This window comes from Pongo abelii, chromosome 14, assembly GCF_028885655.2.
Source record: "Pongo abelii isolate AG06213 chromosome 14, NHGRI_mPonAbe1-v2.0_pri, whole genome shotgun sequence".
Taxonomy (NCBI): domain Eukaryota; kingdom Metazoa; phylum Chordata; class Mammalia; order Primates; family Hominidae; genus Pongo; species Pongo abelii.
Window position 1 is genome coordinate 41,192,084 of NC_071999.2, and position 24,014 is coordinate 41,216,097.

Below are 24,014 nucleotides of genomic sequence, written 5' to 3' on the forward strand. Positions count from 1 at the left end.
CAAGGCAGTAATTATAAAGGATAAAACTGAGGATATGAAAAGTTATTTACCAAAGTCAGAAGCTTATAAGTGGCAAAACTGGTATTAGAATACAGATCTTGGAATCCCTCATTTCAGTTCTTTATACTCTCTCAACACTCCATCATTCTATTTAATACAGACATTTTATGGTATCTGAAAAGTATCCCAAAGTAGCTCCTGCAGAACCAACACTTAAATGTAATAGAGTCCCTGTGATAACATGTTCAACTAATATTTTATCCCAGTGATTGAGATAACTTTAAATGTTCCTCAGTAGTCCCCACAATAGCTTAGCTCTGTATGAAAGGAAAAAATGTGTTTATTTTTCATTGATAATTATAATTATTATAATAATTTTTTTTTTTTGAGACAGAGTCTTGCTCTGTCTCCCAAGCTGGAGTGCAGTGGCATGATCTCAGTTCACTGCAACCTCTGCCTCCTGGGTTCAAGTGATTCTCGTGCCTCAGCCTCCTGAGTAGCTGGGATTATAGGCATGCACAACCACTCCAGGCTAACTGTATTTTTTGTATTTTTAGTAGAGACAGGTTTTGCCATGTTGGCCAGGCTGGTCTCAAACTCCTGGACTCAAGTGATCTGCCTGCCTTGGCCTCCCAAAGTACTAGGATTACAGGTGTGAGCCACCATACCTGGCCTATAATTATTATTTAAATTATTAATTTTCTACTAATGCTGAGAAAGATGGTATAAGACATAAAAATCTAATGTTTGTCTAATGATATGGGTCAAGGCACCTAATATTAATAGTTAGCTAAAGAATAGGGGAAAATATTTACAAATAATTCCAATGTAGAATAATTTATAGAAAGTTACTTCATATTTTTCCGCATTACATTTTAAAGTAACTTAAAATATTTTTGGCTACATGAAATTTATATATTCTTCCTTAAAGAAAGAAAATAAACTTTTATAGAAGTAGTTACAGAAACGCACTTGGTATTCATTACTGGTGATACAGAATAGAATTTAGGTTTGGTGCCAGACATAGGGTGAGAACACCATTAGCTGGAAACTATACTTACCTCTAGGTGATTTCTATAAATCTGAAGTCCAATGATTTCACCTATTAAAGTGGACAAACAAGTTATATGTTCTGGACCTAGCTGACAGTTACAAAAACTATCTAAAAGACAAAAACAGTCTAACCATGAATGAGAGGATTCAATACATTTTATAAATGCCTCAAAAGAACTCTTTTCTTATCCTCATTCTGTCTCCACATCTGGACTTGAGTATTGTGAACAATTGCAGTTTGGTCTAAAGAATTAGTCCATCACTATGAATTACCACACGTCACAAAATGACTTAAATCACCAGTGTTAAGTAAGTGGTAGGACGTTATGATTGAATAAATATTGGTTTTCTAGAATTGTAAAAACCTCAGAAAGTGTGTAGTTTTGCCTCAATCATTTTACAGGTGTGGGAAATAAACATGAGGTGAAGAGACTTGCCCAAGATCTCCTAAGTTCATGGCAGAGTGGAGACTACAAACAAGTTTATTTATGATCGAAGGTTGTTCTACGATACCATAATATTTCAAGTCAAAACTTAAAATGGACTTGATTTTCGGCTTTGTTTAAACCTACAAAAAATTTAAAAAACTGAGCAAGATCCAGCCCAAAATGGCAAAAAGCTTTTATGAATACACACTTTTTGCTAACAGTCAACTAGAAACCAAATAGAATAGCAATGTTACTATCAGAGCAGATCATGGGTATATTATCAAAAGCAAGTGTAATGATGCCAGCCTTCAGATTCCCTAGATATTTTTAAACTCTCAAGCACTTCTATTACATAGTTTAGGATCACTGGAAAAAATTACTTTTATGCAGACAAAGGAACACACGTCTGGAAAAGGAGCTAAAGAAAAATTTGGCAGTTCTTATCTATTTTATTCCCTGAAGAAATGTGCTGACCATTAACTTCATAAGTTGAATATTATAAATGGAAAAAAAAGAGGAAGAAATAGAAATCCACCCATTTCTGGAATCATGGATGGAGTTCTGGAAGATGGTTTGGTCTTGTAATCTTTTTTACTGGTCCTCTCTTGGCACTCACTATCTTCTGTTTAGCTGGATTATATCTTCCACTGAAATAAATAAGTGTTAATCATAATTTTTCAGTCACCATTATGCACAACAAAAACATTATAGGCCACACAGGGAGAAATGTATATTGCACCTTGTTCCCCCCATAGACCTTCACATGGAAACCTTCCTGTGAATAGTTTCTGCTTACAGTGAATATCTTAGGCAGCCTTCTGTTACAGCACATCATCTCCACAACTACAGAGGCATACAGCTTAAGGGCAGATAATTCAAAGTCTGGAAGCAGCATGTCAGGTACCCTAATGTGGAAAGTTCTGTCTAATGAGGATAAGACAGATCCATGAATTCCTTTTCTTAGATTTCCATGAGATCCTTTTTCCATTAATGACTTATGTGGCATTAAAAAGCCAATCTTCCTTACACTCTGACTTGAGAGAGTAAAAGGCCACTTCAATTTCCTAAAAACTTTCTTAGGGGGTGATGGCAGCAAAATGACAGAGTAAGAACTTGTCATTTTCTCCTCATTAAAATGAAGGATAAAATTCTCTCCTCCATAAAAGTGATGACAAATTGGCAAATATGGTTAGAAGCAACTTCATCAAAACCCTGGAAATTAACAAAAGTGTTGCAACAATCCTGGAGAATTTATAAAATAACAACAACAGCAACAAATGGCTGAAACTTCGAACACTGAGCTTTGTAGCATTTTAACTTGCCCTATGCCTATCCACTATTCCCCTGGCTTTCATCCCCAGCTCCATGGTAGCCTTGAAAACCAACAGTGCACAATTGCAGTGAAAACTCAGTAGCCTGGCGGACACCATAAGAGGCAGAATAGGGTTGGAGCTCCTTTAACATCTATTTCATTCCAAGAGGAATTTCATTATTTAAACAGTCTGGTGATTACTTGAAAGACCACTTACAAAGCTATCTTTATTTGACCTGACATGGAGATTGTCCAGTGTAAATAGCCTTTTCTCTAGGGGCATTTGCTGGAACAATAAGAAACCATTGTTTAATTTCAGAGCTGCCAGAGTTAGTAGATAACAATTGAGGCAAAAAATAGGCTAACCAGGAAGCTTAAAAGGAAGAGCTGAGAGGCCAGGCTCAGTGGCTCTCACCTGTAATCCCAGCACTTTGGGAGGCTAAGGGAGGCAGGTGGATCACTTGAGGCCAGGAGTTTGAGACCAGCCTGGCCAGTATGATGAAACCCCACTTGTACTAAGAATACAAAAAAAGAAAAAAAAAATTAGCCAGGCATGGTGCTGCATGCCTATAATCTCAGTTAGTTGGGAGGCTGAGACATGAGAATCACTTGAGCCTGAGGCAGAGGTTGTAGTGAGCTGAGATCAGCCTAGGCAACAGAGTGAGACTCTGTCTCTAAAAAAAAAGAAAAGCTGAGAAATGAGTGTTAATAAGCTCCATTATATTTCTTGGAATCTAGAAGCCCATACACATGTGTAACTGTGGGTATGCATAGGACTGTGTGCATACTCAGGAAAGGCCTGAAAAGGCCCTAAGCTCTTGCCTCTGGCTGACCTTGAGGCTCTGCACAAGCAGGAAGTAAAGAATACAGTAGAGTTGTAATTTGCCTAGCCGACTGTTGAAGGCATGCTCCAACACACACACAGAGCCCATCAGCAAAGGCTAGATTTATTGATGCTAGGCATTTAAATAAATCTGTTCAATCATTAGCTGACCCCTAAGCTAACTCAGCAGAGACTTCAGTGTCCACCCCAACAAAGAATACAGATTTTACATAATTATTTTAGAAAAGTCACCAAACAAGCAGCTGCAAAAACAGTGACAACAACAAACCCTGGGGAGGGGAAAGAAACTAATATACAGAGTGGCCATGTTATATTTTTTAAAACATCCAGTTTTCAAAAAAAAATTACAATATATGAGAAGAGACAAGAAAACATGGCTCTTATACAAGAAAAAAAGCAACTATAATAAACACTTTCCCTGAGGAAGTCCAGATGTTAGACTTAATAGAGAAAGACTTTAAATCTACTATTTTAAATATGTTTAAAGAACTAAAGGAAATCATATCTATAGAGGAAATTATGAGAATGATGTCTCAGCAAATCAAGAATACTAATAAGAGATAGAAATTATTTAAAAAGAACCAAATAGGCATTCTGGAGTTGAAAAAGAAAATAACTGCAATGAAGAATTCACTAGAAGAGCTCAACAGCAGATTGAAGCAGACACAAGAGTCAGTGAAGTTAAAGATTTGTCAATTAAGATCGTCTGGTTTGAGCAACAGATAACAAAGAATAAAGTGAAGGAAATTGAAATATTTTCCCCCAAAATATATTTCTTTGACATATTTTAAAATGTCAGTCTCTTGGCCAGCAGGCAGAAATGGCCTTACAAAGCTGTCTTAAGTGGGGAAAGTTTGCATTAATGTGGAGAATCTCCACTAATGCAGCTGTGCCACCTCCCCTTTCTATGCTTTTCCCCAGATCTAGGAGAGATTGAAAGTCTGTTACATTTAAAAGTCTAAGAAGAAACATTTACCATCTATTCTCTCTGAGGGTGGCTTCATCTACATTAAAAGTCCACCTTTGTTCGCCAAATCTTTTCTCCCTGCTCCCAAAACCTTTTTTAAAATCAGAATCTAAGCCCCCACTCTTTCTGTAACCTCAAAATGGTATATAAGTTTCTGTAAATCATTGAGAAGTTGGGTCTTCATTCTGAAGACTCCCATATATACATATCAAATAAATTTGTGTGCCTTTTCTCCCATTAATAAATCTGATTCATGTCTGTGATTTTTAGCAAACTTTAGGGGCCAAGGGCCTATGGCCCCCACTAAAGAAAACTGAACAGTCTCAGAGACCTGTAAAACACTATCAACTATACTAACATATGTATAATGACTGTCCCAGAAGGAGAGGGAAAGAGAAAAGGACAGATAGAATATTTGAAAAATAATAGCTAAAAATTTCCCAAATTTCATTAAAAATATTGATCTACAAATTTAAGAAGCCTAACAAATTCCAAGATGAATATCCAGACACATCACAATCAAACTATCAAAAGCCAATACAAAGAGGGAATCTTGAAAGCAGCTAGAATGAAGCAACTCAGTCTGTATAAGGGATCTTCAATAGGAGTAACAACTGATTTCTCATCAGAAACTATGAAGGCCTGAAGACAGTGAGATGAAATATTCAAAGTGCTGTAAGGAAAAAGACTTTCAACTAAGAATTATATATGCAACAAAACTATCCTTCTAAAATAAAAGAAAAATTAAACATTTCCAGATAAGCAAAAACAGAAGGAATTAATCATCAGCAAACCTGCCCTATAAAAAAATAGTAGAGACTTTTGTGTTAAAAGGACATATGATAGTAGTGTAAATTCATATGAAGAAATAAAGAAAACTGGCAAAGGTAACTACATAGGTAAACATAAAAATAGGATAAATGTGGTTTTTGTCTGTAATTCTTCTTTTTAAATCTCCTAACTGATTAAGATAATAACTGCATGAGCAACAATTGTAAATCTGTTGATGGAAACAAAATATATAAAGTTGTAATTTGTATGATAATAAGAGCACAAAGTAAGGTGGAGGGAATGGAGCTACATAGGAAAGAACTTTTGGTACACTATTGAATTTAAGTTGTTTTGAACCTAAAGTAGATTGTTATAAATTAATATCTTAATTGTAATTCCCAGGCAACCACTAAGACCAAGACCAGATGGCTTCACTGGTAAATTCTACCAAACATTAAATCATACATATATAAAACCAATCCTTCACATACACTTCATAAAAATGAAATAGGAGAGAACACCTTCCAACTTATTTTATGAGGCAAATATTACTCTTATTTTCTTGTTTCTGCTTATTTGGGGTTTAGTTTGCTCTTCTTTTTCAAGTTTCTTAAGGTAAAAGATTTGATTTTGTATTTGAAATGATTTCTTTAAAAATGTATTTACAGCTATAAATTTCTCTCTAAGCACTAAACCTGATAAAGAAAATCTATGAACAAAATTTACAGCTAACATTATATTTAATGTAAAAACCAAAAACTTTCTCTCTAAGATAAGGAACAAGTTAAGGATGTTCACTATTACCACTTCTCTTCAACATTGTATAGGAGATTCTAGCCAGGGCAATTAGGCAAGAAAAATAGATAAAAGGCATCCAAATTAGAAGAAAAAAAAAAGAAGTAAAACAATCTCTGTTTAGGTGACATGTTCTTATATACAGAAAATACTAAGGCATACACATACACATACAGACATAGACACATACATGCATTTATGAGATCTAATAAGTTCCTCAGGGTTTCTGGATTTAAGATCAATATGCAAAAATCAACTGTATTTCTGGACACCAGCAATATACAGTCCTAAAATGAAATTTAAAACTTAATTCTGTTTCAAACTGCATCAAAAAGAATACAGTATTAGGCATAAATTTAGCCAAAGAATTGCAAGATTTGTACACTAAAATCTATAAAATATCTATGAAAGAAATTAAAGAAGATCTAAATGAATAGAAAGAAATTCATGTTCTTGGATTAGAAGACTTAATATTGTTAAGATGACAATACTACCCAAAGTGACCTACAGATTCAACATACTCTCTCCATCAAAACACCAGCTATATTTTGTGAAGAAATTGACAAGTGGATCCTAAATCCACATGGAAATAAAAGGGACTCTGAATAACCAAAACAATCTTGAAAAAGAACAATAAAATTGGAGTACTCACACTTCTTGATTTTAAACTCACTAAAAAGTTAGTCATCCAGACAGTATGGTATTGGCATAAAGACAGGGTTATAGATCAATGAAATACAACTGGGAGTCTAAGAGTAAACCCATATGTTATGGTCAATTGTTTTTTTACAAGAGTGCCAAGAGCATTTAATTGGCAAAGGATAGTGTCTTCAACCTACGGTGCTAGGACAACTGAATAAATACAGGCAAAAGAGTGACACTGGATGCCTACCTCACATCATATACAAAAATGAACTCAAAATGGGTGAAAAGGGAGCTAAAACTATAAAACTCTTAGAAGAAAACATAGGTTAGGCAATGACTTCTTATGTATGACACCTAACACGCAAGCAAGCAAGAAAAAGTAGATGACGGTCTTTATCAAAATTAAGAACTTTTGTGTTTCTAAAGATATCATCAAGAAAATAAAAAGACCATCCATAGAATGGAAAAAAAAAATTGTAAATCTTTTATCTGATAAGGTCTCATACTCAGAATATAAAATGCTCTCAATGCAACATAATAGAGACAAACAAACCAATTTAATAATAGGCAAAGGACTTGAATAGACATTTCTCCAAAGAAGATACAGTTGTCCCTCTACATCCAAGGGTGATTGGTTCCAGGACCCCCATGGATGCCAAAATTCACAGATGCTCAAGTCCCTTACATAAAATGGTGTCACATTTCCATATAATGTACACATATAATCCAGTATATTTTAAATCATCTCTAGATTACTTATACATAACACAAAAGTAAATGCTACATAAATAGATGTTATACTTTATTGAGTTAAAAAAAATTATTTATTATTATTGTATTATTATTATTATTGTTTTTTCCCCAATTTTTTTTGATCCACAGTTGGTTGAATTCATGGATGCAGAATTCGTGGATATGGAAGGCTATCTGTATAGAAATGGCCGACAAGTACAAGAAAAGGTGTTCAACATCATTAGTCATTAGGAAAGTGCAAATCAAAACCTCAGTAAGATATCACTTCACATCCACTAGGATGGTTAAATTTTTTTTAAATAAAGGACAACATGTGTTGACAAGGATGTAAAGAAATTGGAACCCTGATACACAGCTAATGGGAATATAAAATGGTACAGCCACTATAGAAAATAGCTTGGCAGTTCCTCAAAAAGATAAACAAAATGGAATTAACCCAGCAATTCTACTTCTAGGCATGCACCAAAGAGAATTAAAAACATTTATGCACAAAACTTGTACAGGGATGTTCATAGTAGCATTATTCATAATAGTGAAGAGGTGTAAACATGCAAATGTTCATCAGCTGATGATTCTGTAAATAAAATGTGGCATATCCAAAAACTGGAATATTACTCCGCCACAGAAAGGAATAAAGAATTCATATATGTTCCAACATGGATGAACCTTGAAAATGTTACATTAAGCAGCAGAAGTTAAACACCCAAGTTCACATATTGTATGCTCCCATTTACAGTTGGAAATGTGCCACATAACATTTCAGTCAGCAATGGACTGCATATATGATAGTATTCCTGTAAGATTATAATACTGTATTTGTACTGTACCTTTTCTATGTTTAGATACACAAATACCATTGTGTTAAAATTGTCAGAGTGTTCTCTACAGTAATATGCTGTACAGGTTTGTAACTTAGGAGCAACAGGCTATACCATATAGCTAGGTGTGTAGTAGGCTCTACCATCTAGGTTTTTGTAAGCACACTCTATGATGTTTGCACAATGACAAAATTGCCTTATGACACACTTCTCACAACATGTCCCCATCATTAAGGGGCACATGACTGACAGTATATGAAATAACAAGACCAGAGAAAACCATAAAGACAGAAAGCAGATTAGTAATTGCCAGGAGTTTAGTGGAAGGGGGTTTGGGAACTAACTGCTCATTCATATAGGCTTTCTTTTTGGGGTGATGAAAATGTTCTGGAATCAGTTAGCGGTGATGCTTGCATGACCCCATGAACATACGAAAAATCATTGAGTTGTACACTTTACTTTATTATATTTAAAAAAATTTTTTAAATGGGGTCTGGCTCTGTTGCCCAAGCTGCAATGCAGTGGCATGAACATAGCTCACTGCAGCCTTCAGGTCCTGGGCTCAAGTGATTGTCCTGCCTTGGCCTTCCAAAGTGCTAAGGATACAGAGTTGTAGGCTAAAAGGATAATTTTTTTGGTATGTGAATAATATCTCAATTAAAAAATTTTTTTAAATGTACTTTGGGAATAATCCATGTCCTGTTAAAATTTTCTTTAGTTTATTAATCATGTTTAAAAATGATTTCTTCTGGTGAAATATGGAATTAACCACAATCATTCAATTATTATGTCTAATTAATATAGCTCATTATAGATATTTATTATTTATAGTACTAAATGATTTTCTATTACATTAAGGATGTTTTGAGTAGCTTCCAAAATATGGCCCATTTCTAAAAGATCTAACTAACATGATGACACAAATGTCTGAATAATAACTGACTAATGACACTAATGATGAAGCTGAGATACTTCACTGGTAAAAGATATTTAATCTCCTAGATGTCTTTTAGATCAGTGTTTTCCAAACTGCAGAATGCAACTCATTAGTGGATTGATTTACTGAATTACAATAGCAATATAAAAATAACAGAAAAGGAAACAGAGGAAGAAAAAGAACATATATTAATAAAAAGAACAGAAAAGGGGCCAGGTGCAGTGATTCATGCCTGTAATCCCAGCACTTTAGGAGGCCAAGGTGGGAGATTGCTTGAGCCCAGGAGATTAATACCAGCCTGAAAAACATGGCAAGACCCTGTCTATATTCTCTACAGAAAATCAAAAAATTAGCTAGACATGGTGGCTCATGCTTATAGTCCTAGCTACTCAGGAGGCTGAGGCAGGGGGATCTCTTGAGCCTGGGAGTTTAGGGTTACAGTGAGCAATCATTGTACCACTGCACTCTAGCTGGGGCAACAGCACAAGACCTGTCTCTTTAAAAAAAAAACAAAAAAAAAAACAAAAAAAGAAATATCAATATGCATCACACATAGTAAGAGAAAATATTCTTTCATAGATTGTAAAATATATAAATATATATGTGGGTATAGGGATCACAATATGGTGTTAGTCATGGTCAACAAAGTTTGGAAACTATTCTATGCTCCTGAGCATTATGGTTTTTACATAAATAATAGCAGCTAAGCCTCCTGCAAGTTTATGTTATTAATAGCAAAACAGTCACTTGCAGTTCCAAATTATTGTCATATGTATTTTTCTGTCCTCACAAATCAATACATTGTTACTCTGCTGATTCTTTATATTCAATAAAGCGCTATAGTAATGATAATAGTTAATGTTTATTGAATTTGGGATTTTTAAAAATAATCTCTAATTCTCATACCAATCATTCATTTTGGGTTTCATCTCTTCATCTTATGGGGGAGAAAATGGAATCTGAGAGTGGTTACTTATATAAAGCCACATTAAATAGTAAGAAATGGAGGCAAAAACTGATTGATCTATCTGCTCCAAAGTCAGTGCCGATTTTCATTTACACTTGTCCCCGCTTTATCCATGGTTTTACTTTCCACAGTTTCAGTTACCTGTGGTCAGCCATGGTCTGAAAATAGGTGATTATGGTACAATAAGCTATTTTGAGAGAGAGAGAGACACCACATTCATATAACTTTTATTACAGTATGCTGTTATAATTAAGTTGTATTATTAGTTACTGCTAATCTCTTCCTATGCATAATTTGTAAATTTAATTTCATCATAGATATCTATGTATGTAAAAAAACTTAGCATACACAAGGTGCAGTACTATCCATGGTTTTGGTATCCACTGGTGGTCTTTGGAATGTATCTCTCTTGGGTAAGAGAGGACTACTGTACCACCTTGCTTCTCACTATTTTTTTAAACACTGTACTGTATTAGTTATACAGTATTTATACTGCTGTTTTGACTTAAGAATTTCCATAGGCTATCTGGACTGTCTCTTGACTTTTCTGTTTTAATATAAAATTATTTAAAATGATTATAAAGTATACATATTCTTATATAAAACCTAAGAGGCATAAATATAAATCATCCACAATTTCACTAACCTATTTTGTACTATAATTTTCGTTTACTATTACAGGTAAGCGTTTTTCTATGTTAGCTATGTACTCTCCTAGAATGTAATTTTTGCAACTTCCTAATATCAACAGAGTTACTGACTTACTCTTTTAATGTTGGATATTTTGGTTGTGTTATCTCTACTGTAGCTGCTTTTTAAAAAAATCAAAATCAGAAGGATGCGCCCCTAACAATCTGTCTCTTACCAAGTCCTAGTATCAATTTCCCTCAGGTTCTTTTGCTCCAGTGTACCAATGGCTCCTTGGTTATTTTCTTCCTTTAGGGCTTTTAGTCACTTTAAAACTATTCATAAGCAGAAAAAAATGAGATTTCACACTAAAGAAAAAAATAAACTTTAGTTTTCTATTTTTAGGAACTATTCCTGTGGTATCAGTTTTGAGCTCCTTGCTTTCGGGAATATGATTTTTCATAGTTAATACACACCATGGGCCACAGTCAATAAAGTTACCTATTGACTTGTCTAGACTTTTTTGGCAACTTACAAAACTTATCCTAAAAAGACTGTTTCTCCTATTTAATCTTAAAGAGACTTTTGTCCAATTGATATATGTAAAGATCTCTAGAATACATCCTTCAACAGCCGTATAGATATCTTGTTCATTTGTGGTCATAATACATAGTATTATGTCTACACAGTAGGACTATAATAGCTAATATTAAATCTACATAGTCCACATAGTAGGACTATAATAGTTAATATTAAATCAGGCACTATCCCTTTCTGCTAGATTTTTAAAAGAGAATTTCACATTTACATGGGTATTTTCTAATGTTCTGATTTGTTCTGAATGTTAGGAAAAATGGGTAAGTCAATATTTTAATATTAGTACATATGAGAATATCAACCAAAGCAAACATTAAAAGCCATGGAGACTTGATTAAAAGTTCACAAATCATAAATATACCAATCCGTAAATTATAATAAAGCAAATACTGATGTAACCACCACTTAGGTCAATCACTAGAATATTATCATCATACTGGAAGATGCCATCATGTCGCTCACAATTATTATTCACTTCTTCCTTTCCATTGGTATTAATAATTACTAGCCTGTCTTCTGACATCATAGTTTAATTTTGTCTGTCTTTGAACTTTAAATGAATGGGATCACATTGTACATATTCTTTTATTTCTGACCGACTTCACTCAATACTGAGAATGTTGTATGAGTTATAGTTTGTTTTTATTGCTGTTTTTCATATATGTATATATAATTTTTATCCATTCCATTACTGATGGACATTTAGGCTGTACTCAGTTTTGAACTGTCAAGAATAAAGCTGCTATGAACATTCTTGTTCTTTTGGTGTAAATGTATGCACCATTCTATTTGATATATTACTGGAATTGTTGGGTTATAGAGAAGGTATATGATCAGCTAAATATAGAAAGTAATGCTAAAATGTATTTGATATGGTTTGGCCCTGTGTCCCCAACCCAAATCTCATGTTGAATTGTAATCCCTGGTGCTGAGGGAGTAACCTGGTGGGAGATAATTTGATCCTGGGGGCAGATCTCCCCCTTAGTGTCCTTGTGATAGTGAGTTCTCACGAAATCTGGTTGTTTGAAAATGTATAGCACTTCCCCATTCACTCTCTCTTCTGCTCTGCCATGTGAAGAAGGCGCTTGCTTCCCCTTCGCCCTTCCACCATGGTTGTAAGTTTCCTGAGGCCTCCCCAAACATGTTTCCTATACAACTTGCGGGACTGTGATTCAATGAAACTTCTTTTCTTCATAAATTACCCAGTCTCAGGTAGTTCTTTATAGCAGTGTGAAAACAAACTAATACAATATTCCAAAGTGGTTGTATAAATGTATACTCCTACTAGCAGTGTATGAGAATCGCCTATTCCTCCACATCCTTGACAACACTTGGAATCATCAATCTTCAAAATTTGTGGCTGTATCTTGTAATTTTAATTTGCATTCTGCTGATGACTAATGGTGTTGAGTCTCTCTTCACATGTCCTTTGGCCATTTGGATATTCCATTCTGTGAGGTGCCTAATAACGTAACTTCCTTTAAAGACTCAAATTTGAGTCATCAACAAAAGGAGGATACTAATTTCCAGAGTTAAGCCAGTAAGAAGAACAATATTTTGAGGTAGTACCAATTATATATACCTAATTTGGATGATTAGAGAGATATTTCTGTTTCTATTAGATGAGTGATTTGCATTGTTTATAGTTTCAGAGAGTGAATGGGTTTTTTTTTTCCATTTGACCATTTATTTAGTCATAAACTCATTCAAAAATTATTAAATACCAATTTATGCCAGGCACTCTATTCAACATTAAGTTTCATCAGAGATGGAAGTGATTGATCTGGGATCAAGCACAAGCAGTGCTGGAGGGCACAAACCAGCTAAATGGGCAGGTATACCTGACTGTGCCATCTACCTCGATGCACCAGCACCTTAAGCTCAGTGCAGACCTGTGGTGTGGAGGGCCTCACAGACAACCTGATCTCAGCCTGATTCACAGCTGCTGCTACATAAGGGGGTGGGAGGAATGAGTTTGGCACCCAGGTGATCTACTTGGTTGTCCTTTGGTAGTAACTTGCTCAATTTTGACAGTTAAGTGGACAAGTATCTTAGCCATGACTTGGAAAGGACATGATAAACACAAGTTCAGATTCCCCAGGGATAAGAGTCTGGGTCATCCTGCCAGAGGAAGAAAAGGCCCACACTTGGGTCATGGATAAATCAGCTTGGTACATGGGACTGCAGTTGCGCTATATAGCCCTACTCCTTCTGCCCAAACCTGGTTCCTAGCCTTCCCCCACAGGTGTTGATCCTAAGAACCCTCACTAATAAACTTCCTGGCCAGATGCAGTGGCTCATGCCTGTAAGCTCAGCACTTTGGGAGGCCAAGGAGAGAGGATATTTTGAGGTCAGGAGTTTGAGACCAGCCTGGCCAACATGGTGAAACCCTGTCTCTACTAGAAATACAAAAATTAGCCAGGAATGGTGGCACACACCTGTAATCTCAGCTATTTGGGAGGCTGAGGCAGAATAATAATTTGAATCCAGGAGGCAGAAGTTGCAGTGAGCAGAGATTGCACCACTGCACTTCAACCTGGGTGACAGAGCAAGACTCCATCTCAAAATAAACACATAAATACATAAGGCCAGGCGTGGTGGCTCATGCCTGTAATCCCAGCACCTTGGGAGGCCAAGGCAGGTGGATCACCTGAGGTCGAGAGTTCGAGACCAGCCTGACCAACATGGAGAAACCCCGTCTCTAATAAAAATACAAAATTAGCCGGGCATGGTGGCATGTGTCCGTAATCCCAGCTACTCGGGAGGCTGAGGCAGGAGAATCACTTGAACCCGGGAGGTGGAGGTTGCAGTGAGCCAAGATGGTACCATTGCACTACAGCCTGGGCAACAAGAGCTAAACTCCACCTCAATAAATAAATAAATGAGTAAAATAAACTTCCTACATGCTGATTCCTATTTCAGAGTCTACTACCTGAGAGATACAACTCCCAGTAATATTCAATGGAAAACCAAACTGCCCTCGTAGACCTACATTCTGGTGACATACATACGTGTATGTGCTAACATATGATTAGAATAAAGAAGTTTAACTTTCATTTTTGAAATATTTCCCTCTTCACTATTTAAGCAAATTTGAATAACAGAGGTAATATATTTTTAGAACAGATATGAATTAGAAAATAAACCTGAACTACAAGATATTAATAAAAATATTTAGGGTGGTTGTGCAGAAAAGTCAACATAGCAGGCTTTAGGCTACTGTCTTTGGAAAAGCTTGCTTGCGAGGTTGGCCCTTGGCTGGTATCTGGAAACTTACTGGTAAACAGTTCCCTACACAGATATAAACCTTTTCCCAAATGAAAAGAATGATTCACTGTGCCTATGCTGTTTGTACAAACAATGTGGTTTATATTGAACACCTGTTTTCCTTCTGCGAGTCTGGAATTTTGGTGCATGCCAGGCAGAGGAAGCCTATGTGATCTGCTCCCAATAGAAACATTAGATGCTAAGTATCTAATGAGCTTCTCTGGTAGATAAAACTTCATGTACTGTCATACCTGTTGTTGCAATTTTTTTGCTGGAGGAATTAACTATTTCTTATGTGACCCTAACTTGGAGAAAACTTTCAGAAGCTTGAGCCTAATTTTCTGAGAATTCATCCCATGTGCCTTATCCCTTTGTTGATTTTGCTTTGTATTCCTTAGCTATAAATTCCCTGTGGGGCACATGGATTAGAGAAAGAAAGAAAAAAAGAAAGAAAGAGAGAGAGAGAGGAAGTAAAGAAGGAAGGAAGGAAGGAAATATATATTAGCCATAAGTACAAATATATGCCAATCCTTATGAATTCTTCTAGTGCATCACTGAATATGGGAGTGGTCTTGGGGACTCTGACAGTATAGAATTCTTCTAGTGAATCACTGAATATGGATGGTAGTGGTCTTGGGGACTCTGACACAGTGGCATAATAGTTTTTCCAGGGAAGTCCTTTGTCAGAATTTATTTTAATACTTAAACTACATTATATTTCCAATAATGAAAATGTATAAAGATAATAAATAATAATTTAAAGAATTTGACTATTCAAGAAAGAATATACTTTATCTAGCCAAATATTGGACAAAATGTTGCTACCTCATTAATCTCCACCAAGGAAATTTGCTATACTTGAGTGGCTCTTACCCTGACCTATATTTAAAAAGGATGCTGACTTATAGCTGATTCACATGTTGGCTTAATTTTTTATAGGGTTAAGTTATATATTAATGTTTTTCCCTACATGGGATAAAGTTACTCAGACAAGGATTACCTGAGTAATTCTTCTGTATTTAGTACAGGACCAGGGAAAATCGTGTGTAGATATAACCTTCTAAACTCACAAAACATTCCTGTGTTTTTGGTTTTCTTTTCTTAAGAGACAGTGTCTTGCTCTGTTGACCAGGCTGGATTGCAGTGGTGCAATCGTGGCTCACTGCAGCCTTGAACTCCTGGGCTCAGGTGCTCCTCCTGTCTCAGCCTCCCAAGCAGCTGGGACTACAGTGCACACCATCACACCCAGTCAACTTTTCTAATTTTTTGTAGAGACAGAGTCTTGCGATGTTTCCCAAGTTGGTCTTGAACTTGAGGCCTCAAGCAATCCTCCTGCCTCAGCCTCCCAAAATGTTGTATGACAGGCATGAGCCACTGCACCAGGCCCTCTGTTCTTTATCTATCTTAAATTGGTTTTATTTACATAGAAAAAACAGTTGAAACTGCACTGTCACCTACGTTTATTTTAGTGTCCACTCCAGTGAACATATTTCCTGACTAAAAAGGGTAGGGCTGATGCCGTAATTATTCAGGCATACTTTGTCTTATTATGCTTCACTTTATTGTGCTTCAAAGATACTGCATGTTTTACAAATTGAAGACTTGTGGCAACCCTGTGTTGAGCAAGTCTATCAGCACTATTTTTCCAATAGCTTATGTTCATTTCCTATCTGCGTCATATTTTGGTAATTCTCACAATATTTCAAACTTTTAAATTATTACTATATCTGTTTATGGTGATCAGTGATCTTTGATATTACTACTGTAATTGTTTTAGGGAGCCATAAACCATGCCCATATAAAACAGCAAACTGTTTAATAAAGGTATGTATGTTCTGACTGCTCTACCAACCAGCCATTCCTGGGTCTCTCTCCCTCTCTTTGGGCTTCTCTATTCACTGAGACACAATACTATTGAAATTAGGCTAATTAATAACCCTACTATGGTGTTGAAGTAAAAGGAAGGGTTGCACATCTCTCACTTTAATTTGGCTAGAAATGATAAGCTTAGTCATTTAGTGAGGAAGGTATGTTGAAAGCTGAGATAGGCTGAAAGCTACGCCTCTTGTGCCAAACAGTTAAGCCAAGGCGTAAATGCAAAGGGAAGATTCTTAAAAGAAATTAAAAGCACCACTCTAGTGAACACACAAATGATAAGGAAGCAAAACAGCTTTCTTGCTGACATGGAGAAAGTGTGAGTGGTCTGGATAGAAGACCAAAGAAACCACAATATTCTCTTAAGCCAAAACCTAATCAAGAGTAAGACCCTAAATCCCTTCAATTCTATGAAGGCTGAAAGAAATGAGAAAGCTGCAGAAGAAAAGCTGGAAGCCAGCAGAGGATGGTTCATGAGGTTTAAGGAAAGAAGCCCCCTTCATAACATAAAAATGCCAAGTGAAGCAGCAAGTGCTGATGTCACACCTGTTGCTGCAATTTTTTGCTGGAGGAATTAAATATGTCTTATGTGTTGCAGCAAGTTACCCAGAACTAGCTAAGATCATTGATGAAGGCAATTACACTAACCAACAGATTTTCAATGTACACAAAACAGCCTTCTGTTGGAAAAAGATGCCAGCTGAGAAAAGTGGGAAATTCTGGCCTTCTCCATTATTATCAAGCCTCTAAAGATTCTGGAAATACCCCTATCTCAGCCCCACAGTCCATGTGACTTTTAAAAAAAAAATATGGAGGAAACTGTGAAAACCATATCACCCAGACATTCCCAGCTAGAGAGGAGAAGACAATGCCTGGCTTCAAAGCATCAAAAAACAGGTTGACTTGTCTAATGCAGCCAGTGACTTTATGTTGAAGCTAATGCTCAATTACCATTCTGAAAATCCTAGGAATTATGCTAAACCTACTCTTCCTGTACTGTATACATGAAACAACAAAGCCCAGATGACAGTACAAGAGTTTAAAGTTTACAGCATGGTTTATTGAATATTTTAAGCCCAGTGTTGAGACCTACTGCTCAGAAAATAAGATTCCTTTCAAAATATTACAATTCTTTGAGAATGTACCTGGTTACATCCAAGAACTCTGTGGGAGATACACAAGAAGATAAATGCTGTTTAAATGCCTGCTAACATAACATCTATTCTGCTGCCCATGGATCAAGGAGTAATTTTAGCTTTCAAGTCTTATTATTTAAGAAATACATTTCATAAGGTTATACTTGCCATAGATAGTGATTCCTCTGATGGGTGTGGAAGAAAACTTTCCGGAAAGGATTCATTATTCTAGACGCCACTAAGAACATTTGTGATTTATGGGAGGAGGTAGAAAAATGTCAACATTAAAAGAAGTTTGGAAGAAGTTGATTCCAACCCTCACAGATGACTATGAGGGGTGCAAGACTTCAGTGGAGGAAGTAACTGTAGATGTTTTGGAAACAGCAAGAGAACTAGAATTAGAAGTAGAGCCTGAAGAGGTGACTGACTTGCTGCAATTTCATGTTAAAATTTGAATGGATGAGGAGTTGCTTCTTACAGATGAGCAACGAAAGTGCTCTTAGATGAAATCTGCTCCTGGTAAGGATGCTGTGATGTCATTTTTGAAATGACAGCAAAGGATTTAGAATATTCTATGGACTTAGTTGATAAATCAGCAGCAGAGTTTGAAAGGACTATGCAAATTTTGAAAGAAGTTCTACTGTGGGTAAAATACTATCAAACCACAACACATATGACAGAGACATCTTTCATAAAAGAGTCAATTGGTGCAGCAAACTTCGTTGTTGCCCTATTTTCAAAATCTGCCACAGGCACTTCAGCTTTCAGCAACCACCACCCTGATCCATCAGGAGCCATCAACAATGAGGCAAGATCCTCCACCAGCAAAAAGATTATAACTCACTGAAGGCTCAGATGATCAATAGCATTTTTCAGCATAAAATTGTTTAAAATTAAGGCATTTACATTGTTTTTAGACATGCTATTGCACACTTAATAGACTACAGGAATGGTATAAAAATAACTTTTATATATAATGAGAAACCCTAAAATTTGTGTAACTCACTTCATTGTGATACTTCCTTCATTACAGTGATCCGGAACCAAACCCATAACATCTCCAAGGTATGCCTGTGTTTATGTGGTTGTTAATGGTGTAGTTTTAAGTTCTCCTAGGTACATATTATTTTAGTTTAAAAAATAATATATTATCATGCTTGAGGACCAAAAATGTATCTGGGATCTAAAAAAAATGTGTATAAATAGTGGAACAGATCACAACTTCTTTAAGTTATCTTACCATCTGCAATTTTATATTGTTGCTATAAAACCTAGAAGTTCAACTTCCAAAATATAGTGGACACCTGTTTTGTCAGTGGCATTTATGTGCAAATGTAACTAATTAGAAAGAAAATATATAGCTAGACTTACGTTTTCACTAGATTCTCTTGCATCCTAGGCAGTTGATGCATCTGTTGCCTTTTAGAAACTTGATGTAAACCAGAACCCTGAAATACAAAAATTTGAGTGTTTATCCTCTTAGTTCATAATTGATTTCAGAAATAAGAGAGATAGTCAATTCTCAATTAACTCTCCCATAACCAGGTTCTTTTGCAGCATGTGTAAGAGAAGCTGAGAAAAATGGGAAATTCTGGCTTTCTCCATTATTATCAAGCCTCTAAAGATTCTGGAAATCCCCCTATCTCAGCCCCACAGTCCATGTGACTTTAAAAAAAAAAAAATACAGAGGAAACTGTGAAAACCATATCACCTATGTGGTATAGATCATTAAAACTTCTTGTAGAAGACACTAAATATAGATAATGCATGTACCCTGCCATTACAGTAGATAAGACAATAGAAGCTGTAGTATTTTGAGGCAGAAATAGAAAGATAAGATAATATTTTCATTTTTGCCTATCTTGAAATTCCTCCAGGATATAAAAGTGGAGATTTCTAGTGGTCAGTGTAAATGTAATCTGCAATTCAGAAACAATTGAGAATGATGATCTTAGAGATGGCAAATGAAGCCAAGAGTGAATGAGATCATTCATTGAGGGTACACAGAGAAGTAAGAGAATCAATAATACAAACTTGAGAAAGCAACTTTTAAAGGATAGGACAATTAACAAAGATAGACAGGCCATCATTTAAACAATAAGAAAACCCAGGAAAAAATACTGTCATGGAAGTCAAGTCAGGGAGGGTGGGGAGTATTCAAAGAAGTGAGCATGGTTGGCAGTGTAAAATGCCTCACAGATGCTTCGCCAAACTTGAAGAGGAGTTGCTGTATTTGGCTATTAAGAGATAAACTAGGCAAAAGCATGATGGCGGGGTCACAAGATAAATGAAAAGAGATAGAGGACTAAAAAGCAATGGCAATGAGTATATTCATTTATTCATGAAGTTTGGCTGAGAAAAAGAAAGCTAAGGTGGTAGTTTTATGAGGACAGTTAATCGTAAAGTAAAAGTTTGTTTTTATTTTGTTTTGGTGGAAGAGTTGAGCATGTCACAAGCAAAGGATAAGCCAAAGGCAGTAAAAGAGAGATTAAAAATATGAGAGGGGATATTATTAAGTAAGTCCTAGAGGCAGCAGATAAGACTGGGGAAAAGGTTTGGGATCATTTTCCTTTAAGACAGGAAGAACAGGATAGTAAATTTGAAAATAAAAAGGAGGAAAATTGGGTTTCACACCTGATAGATTCTCTTTTTGTGTGTGAGCTAAGATATTAGATCATTTGATATGAGTGACAGGGTTGGGTATATTGGAACAGAAAATAGAATTCATTCATTCATTCAGCTAATGTTATTGAGCATCTACTATATGCTGCCACTACATTAAGCACTCAGGTACAAAGACAAATGGGTTATGGCTCTATTGGGGAAACAGCAAAATAAATAGGTGATTACAATTAAGTGCCTTGATGGAGATGTGCACAGGTGCTTTGCAAGCATACAGGAGATGTAGCTAATTGAGAGTATGGGGGGCTCCACATGGAAGAGCAGCCAATTAAGAACTAAGGAAAGGATGTTCTAGGTAGAAGTAACAGTAAGGACCTTAGGTATAAAGCAGCAGATATATCCAGGAATAGCACATAGCATTTGGTCTAACGGCAGTCTAGGATATTAGCAGGGATAAGGCTGCAGAGACAGGAACAGGCAAGTTGAAGAGGACCCTGCAGAGAACACACCACAGGAGCTTGGCTGTGATCCTCTGGGTAATGCAAACTGAAGGTTTTTAACAGGAAACAACACTATTGTATCTTTATTTCAGAATGATAGGCAGCAGAGAAGAAAAATGTGTGTGGCAGAATTAGTTAAGACTTTGGTAACTATGCTGTTGACATTATATCTCAAGTACTAAATTTAAACCTAAGTACTACATTTAAACCTAGGGAGCCACATTTTTAAATGAACAATAACAGAATTGTCCAAAAAGGCAGCTGAAATACCTGGGCAGTCTGGAATCTATGTTATGAGGAATGGCTAATGTAACTTAATATTTTAGCTTAGAAAACAAAACAAAACAAAAAACTATGGGAAGACTGTGAGTCATTTACAAATCTTTGAAAAACTATCTCGCAGGAGTGGAGACTTGTTCTTATTCTTCAGAGGATGTAACTAAAACCAGTGGATTTTAAGGAAGTTTCAGGAAAAGAGAATAAGAGGCATCATATGATGTTTTAACAATTTTAACAATTAGAACTTCCCGATAATGAAACAGAAAAGCCTCAGATTCCTTATCTGTGAGCTAAAAGCATTATATTCCTTAATCTCTCAGAGCCATTGCTAAAATCCTGTTTCTGAAGATAGAAGCTAAAACTTAAGTTTATTATGTGTTGCAAAAAGCTCTAATCAGTCTTTCTGCCTGAATTTTAAGTAATGCAACATACCTATGTATTAAAAAGCAATGTCCGTATTGTACTTACTTTGTACATATCAGAAGACTCCCAAGAGAGGGAAACTCAGTTTCATTCAAAACAGTGAATCAAGAGTGAGACAAAGCTACAGAGAGGACAGCAGCAGAAGGATAAACAGCACACTCAGCAAATAGCTCTAGTTATCTACCAATGAATCAATTATTTATGTATTCAGCATGGGAAGAACTGCAAATCATCCATTAACCTTTCCAATCACTGTAGTATCCACATGGTTAGAACTGTCCTTCACTATAAAGATTAACAATTCACTCTAGAGTGAAAATCTTTATTAACATTTATATTGGGGACAGGATTAACATCTTCCTGGGAAGCTGTTAAAATAGGCTTTTATCATATGTTCAGTGATCCTGCAGAGTCAGAGTAGGATTATTTCACATAAGTGAATTTTTCAGATAAACAAAGGTAAATGAATGCTTTGGGGACAAAAGACTTTACTTTTAACCTTAAAAAAATCCTCCAACAATGTTTTGTATATCACCTTTTTCTTAATAACTTGGGCTTATGATTATGAACATACATTTCTATTTTATGTTCAGTTCAGTAAATAATTTTGCATATTTGCTTTTTGCCACTCTTTGTGAAAGGGAATAGAAAGCATGAGTCACCCTGACTGACCTCAGGGAGGAACCTACAGCTGAGTGAAGCAAACAGATATATCAGCAATAAGGGACCAAGAGGCAGGCTAAGGCAAGTAGAAATTCTGGTGCCCCTGTCACAGAGAGGAGATAGGAAAATCAGAAAAGAAACACAGGAAAGTGATATTCACCATTTACTGGAATTTAAAACCTATTATGTGTCAGAAACTTCACCCAGCACTTCACATATATTATTTATCTACATACTCACAAAACCCCTGCAAGATACTGATATTTCCTTTTCACAGGTGAGGAAGGAAATTAAAGTCCAGAAAGGTCACACAGTAGTAAGTGCAGAGCTGGGATTCAAATTCAGATTTGCAATGCCACTACAGTCTGGTCTTTTCATTATGTCATGGCCCCATAAAGAGGTAGTGTTTGTGCTAGACCTTGAAGTAAGTGGAATTGGCATGTATCAGAAGGAGCACATTCCAAGCACATAGTCTGAGGAAAGGCATAAAGATGCCTGTGTTCTAGGAGGAATCAGTGCCTTCAGCCCAGTATCAAGGACCATGAAGTTTGAGCTAATCAACCATTTACAGACAAGAGACTGCAAGAACTGATCCTATCTTGTCTCAATTTCTTACTTACCTTAGTCAACCCTACAACACATACTTCCCTTTACCCACGATAGAACTGACTTTCTCAAAATTTTCTAAATATCCCCCTATTGGCTCTAATCCCCAAACTTAATGCCCTTCCTCTCAATCCTTTCATTAATCCCTGTAGATATTCTGGATCAGTGACTAGCAGATTATTCTTCATGCCACTCCCATCCTCAAAATCCTCTACCTCCTTGTCTGACCTAGCTATGTCTTCAGGACTCCAACCCTCTTTTCGGCTCTTCTTCCCTTAACTGTCACTGTTGAACTTCTTCAGAGCAATATCCTAGACTATTTTTTCTTTTCCCACTGTATATTCTCCCCAATGCATTTCATTCATTCAGTGACTTCACTTTTTATATAATAATTTTGAAATTTTATATAACATTTTGAAATTTTATATAATAATTTGAAATTAATAATTTTCAAATCTTTATTTGTTTCCTGAGAGTCATATATCCAACTGCTCTTTGGACACTTCCATTTGGATGACACACATTGAAAACTGAGTTTACATCCTAATCTTAAAACATATGCCAAAATAAGATTAATATTGATTAAATATTTAAATGTCAGATATTATGATATACAAATACTAAAATATGTGGTGAATGCTATGAAACATTGAGATGGTCTTTTTAACTGTAACATTAGAAGTCATAAATAAAAGATAGCTCTGATAACCTCAAAACAAAAACTCTACAATACCAACAATATCATAAATAAAACTGAAAGGCAAATGAATAGCTTGAAAATAGATGCAACATCTTTCATAATTTACTGATCACCTCTTTGTCCTGTATTTATAAGTACGCACTTCTACCAACAGCAATTCCATCTCTCAAGATCTTACCATGCATAATTATAAAGTGAAGTGCCTTGAATTTCATGATAGCACAGAGATAGCAGCTACCTGTTTGAATTCTAGTGATTACGGGTGAAACTAAAAGAATAATTAAGGAAGCAAATGCGAAAAATAACCTCTTAATTTGGAAAAACTGTTATGTCCTTTTTACTTTTTTTTTTTTTCTGAGATGGAGTCTTGCTCTATCATCCAGGCTGGAGTGCAGTGGTGTGATCTTGGCTCACTGCAACCTCTGCCTC

The 24,014-nt window shown here is 35.8% G+C and overlaps 1 protein-coding gene across 8 annotated transcripts in view; it reads right to left on the reverse strand.

Moving 5' to 3' along the window:
- The window catches only part of CCDC169 (coiled-coil domain containing 169), a 97,232-nt gene that overhangs the window by 28,061 nt on the left and 45,157 nt on the right, over positions 1 to 24,014 (reverse strand). For 3 of the 8 annotated variants that reach the window (XM_054528918.2, XM_054528919.2, XM_054528916.2), the window contains one exon: positions 19,164 to 19,240. In XM_054528918.2, the coding sequence (XP_054384893.2) occupies positions 19,164 to 19,240 (77 nt within the window). Of the gene's footprint in view, positions 1 to 1,061; positions 2,129 to 11,160; positions 11,253 to 19,163; positions 19,241 to 24,014 lie in introns of those variants that run through there. The other 5 variants (XM_054528921.2, XM_054528922.2, XR_008512599.2 and 2 more) reach the window with 4 other exon arrangements.